Source organism: Bufo gargarizans, chromosome 3 (assembly GCF_014858855.1).
Source record: "Bufo gargarizans isolate SCDJY-AF-19 chromosome 3, ASM1485885v1, whole genome shotgun sequence".
NCBI classification, from domain to species: domain Eukaryota; kingdom Metazoa; phylum Chordata; class Amphibia; order Anura; family Bufonidae; genus Bufo; species Bufo gargarizans.
The window spans coordinates 526,317,834-526,329,894 of NC_058082.1; the positions used below are offsets into that span (position 1 = coordinate 526,317,834).

Sequence of the window (12,061 nt, forward strand, 5' to 3'; positions counted from 1 at the left end):
AGTTGTGGGGAAAAAAGTAAAAATAAGTTTTGCATAATAAAACATTTTTTAGTTTCAAGTAAAAAAAGTGTTTTTCCCCCATAATTAAGTAATAAAAAATTAATAAAAAATATAAAAAAATGTGCCTTTTCCTCACAAAAAGTGTAATACCAAGGTGTATTTACCCCAAAATGATACCAATCAAATTGTCATCTCATCACTCAAAAAATGAGGCCCTACCTAAGACAATCTCCCAAAAACTAAAAATACGGCTCTCCGAAAATCGCTACACAAAAACAAGATTTTATTCTTTTAAAAATGCTTTTACCGTGTAAAGCTTAACAAAAAGAAAAATAATAGACACATTGGATACCGTCGCATCCGTAACAACCTGCTCTATAAAAATATCACATGATATGCCACCTCAGGTGAATGCTGTAAAAAAAAACTATGCCAAAACACTTTTTCACTTTGCCTCACAAAAGTGTAATACCAAGCAATCAAAAAGTCTTATGTACTCTAAAATGGTACCAATGAAAATGTTATCTCATCGCACAAAACTTGAGCCCCTATATAAGACAATCACTCAAAAAATAAAAATCAATGGCACCCACAAACCAATCTATCAAAATCTGCGCTGCAAAAGCCATATGGCGCTCCTTCTGAATCCTGTGCCCCCACAGCAGTTTACCACTACATATGGGGGTTGCCTTATTCAGGAGAAAATGGGTAACAAATTATGGGATGCATTTTCTCCTGTTACCCCTTGTGAAAATGAAAAATAAAATGGGCTAAAGCAACATTTTATTGGAAGAAATTATACTTTTCATTATCATAGCCAAGTGTTTCCAAATTCTGTAAAATGGTTAGGGGGTCAAAGTGTTCAGTAGCCCCCTTAATATATTCTATGAAGGGTGTATTTTCAAAAATGGGGTCACTTTTTGAGAGTTTCCACTGTAGGGGTACGTCAGGTTCTCTTCAAATACAAAATCATTAGAGGTGGGACGACGAATCCATCAAATCCACAAATCCCTAGAATCTTGTTGGATTTGAGGGATTCGTGGACTCTAATCCCGACCTCATTTACTAAATTTGAATCCGACGAATCCATGACAGCGGGAACCGGTGCAGTCCCTGTATTCTAATGCACCGGCCCACTCACTATAGTATAATCTTATGATCTAACCTGCATTGTTAAAATATAATAATCCATCTGTATTACTTACATTACAACATTAAGTTCAATAGGAGGGAAGAGGCAGGTCGGGAGGACGGGCGGGCGGCACGTCACTCACTACGTCAAGTGCCTGCGCCACCTACTTTATGAAAGAAGCAGGCGGCACAGGCTTGTGACGTAGTGAGTGACGCGCCGCCTGCCGCTCCTCCCGGCCTGCCTCCCCCCTCCTCTCTGCTATGGAACTTAATGTTGTAATGTAAGTAATACAGATGGATTATTATAGCTGATCTTAACAATGCAGGTTAGATCATAAGATTATACTACAGTGAGCGGGGCCGGTGCATTTGAATACAGGGACTGCAACGGTCCCCGCTGTCATTCCTAATCCAGATGCCGGCCCCCAGCCCCTGTATTGGGGGTCATTCACACTGCAGGGGCACTGTTATGGGGGGTAATCTGTGGATGGCACATAGCATAAGATGCTATATATGTGTCATCCACAGATACCCCCCCATCACAGTGTCATCCACAGATCCCCCATAACAGTGTCATCCACAGATCCCCCATAGCAGTGTCATCCACAGATCCCCCATAACAGTGCCATCCACAGATCTCCCATAACAGTGCCATCCAGATATCCCCCATAACAGTGCCATCCAGAGATCCCCCATAACAGTGCCATCCACAGATCCCCATAACAGTGCCATCCAGATATCCCCCATAACAGTGCCATCCACAGATCCCCCATAACAGTGCCATCCACAGATCCTCCCCATAACAGTGCAATACTCAGATTTCCCCCATAGCAGTGTCATCCACAGATCCCCCCCCCCCCAAATAACTGTTTGGATCACTTTGTTTCATAAGCCGTTAGCACAACTCTTATGTACAGGATTTGTAGGATTCGATGTTTATTTTGCTGTTAACCCTTGCTGTGTTGCAATAAAAATAATTATTAACATGGAATATCTGCATAAAAAATGAAATTTTGCCTCCATTTTCCTTTCATTCTTGTGGAACACCTAAAGGGTTAACAAAGTTTGTAACATCAGTTTTGAATAATTTGAGGAGTGTAGTATCTAAAATGGGGTCATTTATGGGCGGTTTCTATTATCTATGGCTTCTAAACTTCTGAGCCTTCTAACGTCCTAAACAAATGAAATGAAATTTATAAAATGATGCCAACATAAAGTAGACATATGGGGAATGGTGACTGATAACTATTTTATGAAGCATTACTATCTGTCTTAAAAGTAGAAAAATTTAAATTTAGAAAATTGTAAATTTTTCAAACTTTTTGGTAAATTTGGGTTTTTTTTATAAATAAAGAAAAAAATATATTGACTCAAAATTTACCACTTTCATGAAGTACCCTGTGACTCAAGAAAACAGTTTCAGAATGGCCTGGATAAGTAAAAGTGTTTAAAAGTTATTATCACATAAAGGGACACATGTCCGATTTGCAAAAAATGTCCTGGGCAGGAAGGTGAAAACTGCCCCGGGGTAGTAATAGTTAATATTCTTTCTTCCTTGTTTTCATTTCAGAAATATGTAAAAAGGTTGCATGTGTGTTTATGTGTGTTGACAAAATTTGAATACAATTTTTTTCTGAAAATCAGTTCTAAGACCTCAGGAGATAGGTCATGGAAATAGAGCAACATTTTGAAGAATATTTTTATTGCAATAAAAAAATATTGTCTTTGTAAAAACAATAAGTTACATATTTTACAATACTTTAAACCACAATAAATGAAACTTTCATAGGTTTTGCTTCAATAATAAAAGATACAAGAAAGCTATAACATCTCACAGAGTGGCTTTTTTTCTAAGTAGATACAGTTAATAATGATGACGTTGTATTAGTAACTATACTGTATATGTGCTAATAATATATACACTATGGAAAAAAATTGCACTTAAAACAGCGACAGAATTCCAGTTAATGCTGAAGGCTGAGTGGTAGTTTGTAAAAGCACATAGGTGTTCCTTGCCATACGAGCCATTAAAGAAACACTAACCCTAGAAATGAATGATAAAAAAACAGGAATCAACATGGCCGAACTGCTTGCCAGTCTGTAGGAGTTTCTGCAGGGTCCTGAAATGTCTTGTAGAAATTTGGCACTGGATTCAGGGGCTAATCTTCTGCTGATCTGTTCCGTTGTCAGCTGGAGACCAACTGAGAAGGTTAGGCTTAGCTTTGGCAGTGGGATTAACAATCTTTTTGCCAACAACAAACAGGACACAGGGGAGGCTCCTATTCCAGCCAGTTGTCTAACAGCCAGACACAGGACAGTGAGGAGGAGATAGGAGACAAGGCTGAGCTCCTCAGACACAGGACAATATATTTATTTTGTAGTTTTGATTGTAATATGCGGATCAAAGGAAAGAAGTTGATGAAGGGATGGATTGCTGGGGACTTATTATTTTTTGTGCTCCATTTAACAGGACCTGTCAATTATTTTGACATGTCTGATTTGTAAATATATGTTCCATGAAATAGCAATTCTGTGATTCTTTTGTTATTCCTTGAAAATCTATGAATAAAGTCAGAAGAAATAGTCCCAAAAGCTTGCTATTCGTTATGTTGAAAACTATTAATTTCTTTTCTATCTACTGATGACATGGGATGGTATCATCTTAGACATTGGTAGCCTATTGCTATGCCATCTCTGTGACCCCTAAAGTGAGCGGAGAGCAGCTGTGCACACATGGCCGCCTTCCATTCATTCATTTCTATGGGACTGAAGAAATTTGCCTTGCACTGACTCTGCTATCTCCGGCATGTTGTAGAAGTAAATGAAGCAGTTGTTGAGCTTGTGCAGTGCGCTCTTCATTCATTTCTATAGGACTTCCAAAAATAGCCGTGTGTGCTACCTCCTCTATTTCCAAAACTCCGTAGAAATGAATGGAGATCACGTCACACTTTTGGGGGCCAGTTCTGGAGATGGTCTCAGAGGTGGGACACACATCCATTTTATGGCATATCCTACTGATGACTCAACCCCTTTAATAACATATTTTCAGGAGGAATAACAAAAGCATGGTGTCATGCAGACTTCTAAGCTAAGGTGCTCCAGAACTGATATTTCATAGGGAGTGTACTTACTAAAATAGACCAGGAGATGCCAGGAGAGCTGACAGAACAGCTTCAACATAGGCTTGTTCCTTTCTGATAAGTGCAAATGGCTTGTCTGCTACTCTTCATTAATCTAACAGTATTACCATTTAAAGGAATCAAGCTAATTACTTCCATCCAAAGGAGTGGACATGTATGTAGCCCTTATGAGTTTACTTCTCTAACATACCACATACGTCACAGTATGTACACCGTCTACTGACTACCATTCATTAGTGCTGGCACACTACATACGCCGGAAATTAAAGCTGGCTTACCTATAAAACCTTTGGCTTCAGAGTCTAATAAATCCACATCATATATTTGTACAGTTATAGACTAAGCAAACATACCATGTATTAGATCAAATATGGCAAATCCAATGATAATGTGATGCCAATGTTAGTGCACTTCTGATGATCTGCCATAGTTTATAACAACTGCATTGCACCTTAGTATGTGGATAAGGTACTTTATGAATATTTGGCGCTAATCTGTATATGCTTTTCTGTAGACGTCTGTGTATCTAGAAAGACAGAAAGCCAGCGAGTTAAGCACTTTGCTCTACCATGAAAACTAGATATTGTACAGAAAATCTAATGAGGTGCACGTACATGATTCATATACCCAAGCAGCCAAAATGAAGACACGTTCAGGGATCAGGCTAGTTCACTCTGCAGCTTCGTCAAACCTGAATTATGTACAATTCCTATCCTATTAATAATGTGTCATTTCTAATTCAAGTTTGTCAGGTTTGCAGTTATATTTTTGCACCCAACATCTCCAATAACATGTCGTCCATATTTACAGAGCCGATGATGGGTCTGAAGAACAGTTCTGCAATGGCGGTGCCATTGATGGATCTCAGCATGGACAGGACAATAATTAACTTGGTGAATCTGGAGTGATCCCATCTCTGGATCATCTTCAAATGCTCGTTTAAGGCTTGGTGGGCTTCCTGTTGTAATCCTTGGATATAGCGAGCACAGTGCAATCCGGGCAAATCTGTGAACGCAAAAATAAAGAAAAGGCTCAATTATCAACTACTAAAGAATGTGATGTAAAGTATAATAAAGATACGGAGGGACACCTGAAATAACATTCGAACACCTATTCCTGTCACAATGAAAATGCAATATGAGCTACAGACAACAGGTTATAGAGCAGGAGGAGCTGAGCAGATTCATATATCGTTTTCTGGGAAAGATTCAGTAAAACATCAACTTTATATATTTAAATTCCTGCTCATTCTTGTCCAGGATGCAGTCCTATCAGTGATTGTTAGCTCTCTCTATATACAAGTCATAGATGGATAGCTGTCAATCACTGATAGGACCGCCTCCTTGACTTCCCCAAAAATCTGCAAGAATTTGAATATCTAAAATACAATTTTAATGAATTTTCTCGCAGAAAACTATAAATTAATCTGCTCAGCTCCTCATGTTTTATAACATGCTGCCTGACACCATGTTAAACAGGACAGGTTCCCTTTAACCAGACTCGCACTGGCCCACACGGAACAAGTGTATCCCCCAGTGGGCCCCAGAAGAAGGCAGGTCCTAGTTACCCACCTTCTGCATAATTGGCACATGGCAAAGTACTCTGACTACACTACATATAGATAGGCAGCGTACACCATCTGTACCAGCCTATTCATCAATATAAAAAACTGAGTAGATTATTTAACATACTACAGAGTCTAGCCTGCTGTCTCAAAGTCATTGCAGGGGCCCCATAATCAATCATCTTGTGGCATCTTGCTGCTGCCACTGTGTGGGCAGGTCTCATTTGCATGTAGTTTTACAGTGGGCCTCCAAAATCAATTTTACTGGTGGGCCCTAAATACCCCAGTCCAACACTGCCTTTAACTCCCATTTAAAATAGTGGCTAACGCAAGGTGTCGAATGACAAACTCAGCCCTGCTACATCTACACTTCCACATACACATTTTACACATGTATTCCTGTAAAATAATTGTTTTATATTATGTATACTATACAAAAATATTTACAGTATATCATATTACTGTCCCTATGGAAAACAACCACCCAGCTACGTATTTCATGCTGCATGAGGATCCAAAGATTCTAGAGGAACAGATGCTATTGGCTTTGACAGTTCAGGACATGGGTCCAAAGGCAAAGATGGGTAGTATCATTTAGTTAAAGGGACAGTATTGTTTTGTGTTTTTATTGTTTCTTTTAGAATGTATTTAGTTTTCATGATAATTAAGGCTCAAATTGTAAAAAATGACGAAAAGGAACTTGGAAGGTAAAATAACCCCAAAGTAAAGTATCACTAATCCACGTACAAAAATGTTAACCTCTTCTTAAAAAAACTACATAAAAAAACCTGAATATGTGACTGGCACCCTTATCGTCCATTCGTACATGAATGTGCCAGGAGTGCACATACTATCCTAGTCATTGACACACACTTTAAACCCCACAGACGTTGCTGTCTGGTGTTGTCTGCTTTACTTTTTCCATGGTCTCCACGTGCACTGGTTTGGTCATGGGAAACACTGGACTCCACACTTGCATCTCTGAGCTTACTACACAGATAAGGTTCATAGAAGTTCTCAAAGTACCCCTAAGGTCATACAGTTGAAGGCAGGTTGAGGAATGGAGTGCACCCACTGTGGCACACATACGACAAGTTGAGAACCAAGGATGTAGACAAGACTACTTATTAACGACAACGAGCGCGGTAACTGACTACTACTACTGCCATCACTGTGAACTAGTCATTGCATCATGGTATCATAATCGGACATGATTACAAATAAAACTAGTATTAAATGATACAACGTGTTCTCACCACAGCCTCCAACAATAAGAACGTTGTCACAATTCTCATTTGACAAGTTACAGATTTCTGACTGATATTGCTCTGGGTTGATATCAGAAGCTGAGGGACAATGTAATTGTAATGTAATGTACAACAGCTAAATCAAGTCTAAATTCCTAAGTTAACACATCGTGCCTATTAAAATTTGTTTAATAATCCATTTTCACCCTTTGGTTTAAGCTACTTTGAGCAATACCAAGGAAAACCACCATCATGCTTTCATGACAAATCAGCAGAGTCATCTCAGAACCGCTACAATGACAAACAGCCCTACCATAGTATACGGTACATATTCCAGTGTAGCAGAGCGGAAATTATGTTGTCACTGTTTATTTTGTATGGTGATCGTAGCTTCATAGATTTCCCCTTCCTGCAGTCCTATGTAAAACCACTGATAACACTGATATTGTCCTAGGTTATGGCAAGAGAGAAGCACACCTCTCTTGGATTGGCACAATTATGTAATAGATAATGTAATATATATATATATATATATATATATATATATATGAGAGAGACAGATCGTACATAGATTTTAATATTCCGTTCCCTCATAGCTCGAACATCTGGTTTCTGCATTTCCTCACCTTAATAAGTGCAATAAAAATAAACCCCCCTTAGGTCACTTTCACGTCGTCAGTATTTGATCAGTATTTTGCATCAGTATTTGTAAGTCAAAGCCAGAAGAGGGTCCGGCAGACAGAAGAGGCACCCGTCTTCCCTTCTTCTCTCTGCAGGTTCTACTCCTGCTTTGGGCTTACAAATACTGATGTTAATACTGTCAGCATTGGCCCTATCAATAAACGTCATGCCTCGGATGTAAAGCTATACAGATCAATCAACAAATGCTACATCTACAGTACCTATGAAACAGAAAAGCAATCAATACCCATGTAGCAGTACCGAGTTTGTTAATCTATAGGTGAGTGCTCAATGTGATATGACTGTGCTATCAGTAATTTTATACAAACCTATTGCTTGTGACTTCAGCTCTGCTACTCCTGCACAGTGATCTTACCTTGGTAGGTATAACAGCCTTACTGTGTGTCCATGCTTGATTGATAAACTTACTATTTCAGTTTATACTTGGAATGGTCCTTACTATGTTTACCTGGATTAAAGAGGACAATCCCTTTCAGATAGGCGTACTCTTTGTTGCTAATCCCCAGGCTCCAACACTTCTCCAAGAATTCCTTGATCCACCTGATCTCTGTGGCTGTTGGTAGCTGTGTGCCTTTATGTTGCTGGAGATTATGTCCAAGAAGTAGTGTCTCATGATGTTCTTGGTGATGTTTCTTCTCTGCTCCTTGTCTGTTAGTTAATATCCTTTGCAGCATACTGGGCTCTGATGTTTCAACAGTCTCAAAATCGACCTTGTCCTGTGCAAGCCCCAGCACCAGGAGAGGAGCCCAGCAGCTCCTGACCAACAGTAGCTGATCAGCCAAGGGTAGTTCCTGGAAGCAAGGCAGGCTCTTGACAAATCTTAGGGTCTTCACTAGCACTGCTGAGGCAGCCTTACAGGTGACCTGGGGGCTCTTAAGACTGACTTTCTTCTGAGAGCCACAGGAACAAGCTTGACCATTCTCTCCTGAGTGCTCTTCATTCCTGCCTTTGTGTGAATCCTGGTGCTCCTCATTCTTCAGGATGTTGTATAGGATACTGCTATGCCTCCTGTTGTCTACAGAACAGTGACACTTATCGAAACAAGCCATGGAGGAAATGTAGACAGATGCAATCTGACAGCTCCCTGGCTGCATCAGCTGCTTCTGCTATTGTCTTTCAAAGAAGCCAGACAGTTACTGTGCTGAACCTCTGCTGCCTGCCCCTCAGGTTATATTTATACCTTTGTTTCCTGTCAGACGATATGTGCAGTTCAAAAGGGGGCAGACACTCATTATTGGCTGAAAAAAAAAGAGAGAAGGGTAAAGCTTCCACCTCCTCCTCCTGCCTTCCACATCATTAGCCACTAGAGGGGGCTACGTGTTGTGCAGCAGAAATTCTGAGCACTGCATGAGACAGATGAAAAAGGAACTGAAGGTATTAAACAGAACATTCATATTTTGCTTTGAAGCTTTTTTATGGCTGCACTCGTCTTTCACCATGCCAGTCTTTTATATATTTGTTAAATTATAACTCTTCATTTCCAGTTGCTTACAGAATAGCAGCTTACAACATACCCTGCTGTAATCATATTGTAATCATTAGAGATGAGCAAAGTTTTGTAAAATTAGATTTGGCAGCTTCCTTAAAGCAAACCTTTCACCTCAATTTCACTTAATAAACTAGCAACAGTACCTTATAGATCATCTTCAGTGTGTTCTTATACATCCTTGTGCCGCTTTCATGCGCTGTATATGCCTGAAAAAATTGTCTTATAAAGTAATCATTTCCTGCTCCAACAGCCACGCTAGTAGTCAAGGGGGTAGCCCTTCCCTCACTTCAGGCTGTACCTCCCCTGCCCTAACCCCGCCTCTATGCACTGTAATTGACACCCGGCTCAGTCGCCGGGACCGCGCTTGTACAGGCAGCGCATGCGCCGTCCTCCTCATTCGCCGCGCGATCCCGTCTATCGCGCGGACTCAAGCGCGATCCTGTAACTGAATTACAGGATCGCGCTTGAGTCTGCGCGATAGACGGGATCACGCGGCGAATGAGGAGGACGGCGCATGCGCAGCCTGTACAAGCGCGGTCCCGGCGACTGAGCAGGGTGTCAATTACAGTGCATAGAGGCGGGGTTAGGGCAGTGGAGGTACAGCCTGAAGTGAGGGAAGGGCTACCCCCTTGACTTCTAGCGTGGCTGTTGGAGCAGGAAATAATTACTTTATAAGACAATTTTTTTCAGGCATATACAGCGCATGAAAGCGGCACAAGGATGTATAAGAACACACTGAAGATGATCTATAAGGTACTGTTGCTAGTTTATTAAGTGAAAATGAGGTGAAAGGTTTGCTTTAAACTTTGTCAAGAAATTTGATTTGTGACTAATTACTTCACTAATGAATCATTTTTCATTGTATGGAGTGGGCGCAGTGGCGGTGAACGGCGATTGCGCCACCGCCAGTCATTTAACCCCACAGATGCCACGTTTAATGCTGATTGCTGCATCTGAGACTCACATTAAGGTCCTCAAGGGGTTAATCTGGGGTTTTAAAAAAAAACATGATACTCACCTCTTCCAATTGATCACAGATAGGTGTTTCGCTATGGTCTTGATTGAAGAAAAGCAAGCAAAGGACCTGTGGCGAATGTGAAGATGTCACCAGTGATCACTCTGGCCGCACATAGTGACTTCTTCACACTTACCGCAGGTCCTCTGGCAGATTTTTTTCAATCAAGACAGGAGGGGACAGCCTCTCCGCGATCAAGTGGATAAGGTGAGTATCTTTTTTTCATTTTCAGCCACCATTTTAGGAAAAATTTACTCTATATTTTTTTTTTTATCGAATTCCACTTTAGATGCTTCGCTCAACATTAGTAATCATCCATAGTGTGGCCCCAAGGATCAGAGGGGGTCTCCTGCCAGTGGAACCTATTTCAACTCCATTCACATCCTCAGATTACGGCTAAAGCTGAATACAATAGCAGGGATCTGTCACCTTCTTTCTCCACCATTCACCCTGCATCCAGTGGTTTGGTCCAGGTAGGGGCGGTGAAGTGACATTATTGAGGGCAGATTCTAGGTTTTCTGCTGTCTGATGCAAAAATGGAAATGCTAAGCCCTACTGCTAAATACATATTTGGATGGATATTACACTACACTACTACCAAATATACAGAAGAACAGAGCCCTACATACTTACTACATATGGTAATATATCCACTGATTTAGATGTTCTCATTCCTCATCTTCTCCACTAGGAGCAGATCACCATGATGAGTTCTTTGAGCCATGTCTCGTCTCAGCAGAGATTGCACACACAGATTTCTCACTTTTCGATCATCCTCCTCCTGCTCCTGGTGCCCCAACATTGTCATCCTTCTGCTATCTCTAATAGTGTGCCCGATGTGCTATACTGCAGAAATAGAAGTACCATACAGATAGTTCCCTACATGTTACCAAGAGTCCCACCAATAGTAATAACTCTCTCCCAGAGTTCCCTCATTCATAATGTCCTCTATATTATACAAAAAAATAATGCCCCCACAGTAACCCCAGTAGTAATACCACTACAGTGCTACCGGTATTTATAATACCCCGCCCCCGTAGTGACCCCTGTAGTTCTAATGCCCTCTTTAAGTTATACACTGTAACTTGCCTGTAGTGCCTACTATATTAAAATACCCCTGTAGTGCCAGTATGTATATTATACCCTGTATTTCCTCCTGTATAATGCCCCCCTAGTAGCACCAGTATGTAAAATGCCCCCTGTATTATAATTCCCCTTGTACAAACCGGATTCCAAAAAAGTTGGGACACTAAACAAATTGTGAATAAAAACTGAATGCAATGATGTGGAGATGGCAAATGTCAATATTTTATTTGTAATAGAACGTAGATGACAGATCAAACGTTTAATCCGAGTAAATTGTGGGATTTTACTAGTCTATGACGTAAAGTCATGATTTTATGAAAGACACAGAGGCGAGTATTGCTTTAACTTCCTTTACTGACAACCACAGCAGCAAAGAAAAAATGAAAGTATTAGCATATCGCCATGGTAACTGTCCCTCCCCACACAGTAGACCCTATATAATGTCCAACAGTCTTCACCACTTCCTCTTTCTTGGCGAATGCCACCTCCATCAACAACGACTCCTGGAACCCTCACGGAGACCTCAGGAAAAACTGGAAACCTCAAACGGAACACCGGAGAGAACACGACCGGAACCATCCTAGGAACCGAAGGTCAACCAAACGAGTCCTCCTGCAAACGGAACAGCCGAACTGGAAAGGTAAACAGACCACACAGGATCACCTGGAAGCGCCTCACCAGACAAGT

At 40.8% G+C, this 12,061-nt stretch overlaps 1 protein-coding gene across 2 annotated transcripts; it reads right to left on the bottom strand.

The window, feature by feature from the left end:
* Positions 1-2,822: 2,822 nt before the first annotated feature.
* Positions 2,823-8,930, bottom strand: NR0B1 (nuclear receptor subfamily 0 group B member 1). 2 transcript variants are annotated; one of them, XR_006388329.1, is made up of 3 exons: positions 8,233-8,930; positions 4,886-5,276; positions 2,823-4,797 (listed from the first exon to the last, which is right to left on the bottom strand). XR_006388329.1 is itself a non-coding variant. In XM_044287186.1 (2 exons), exons 1-2 carry the CDS (start codon positions 8,876-8,878, stop codon positions 5,032-5,034), a joined length of 891 nt encoding a protein of 296 aa, XP_044143121.1. In that variant the 5' UTR covers positions 8,879-8,930; the 3' UTR covers positions 2,823-5,031. The 2 variants fall into 2 exon arrangements, 1 of the variants encoding a protein (XP_044143121.1); XM_044287186.1 differs by having other exon boundaries at positions 2,823-5,276.
* Between the last annotated feature and the right edge of the window lie 3,131 nt (positions 8,931-12,061).

What these genes read in the sequence shown, in the direction of transcription:
- NR0B1 (XM_044287186.1), bottom strand. Translation starts at nt 8,878, where the DNA reads ATGCAGCCAGGGAGCTGTCAGATTGCATCTGTCTACATTTCCTCCATG. An exon ending in GATTGTCCTCTTTAATCCAG is followed by an intron (nt 5,277 to 8,232) that starts GTAAACATAGTA and finishes TTGCGTTCACAG; the next exon opens with ATTTGCCCGGATTGCACTGT.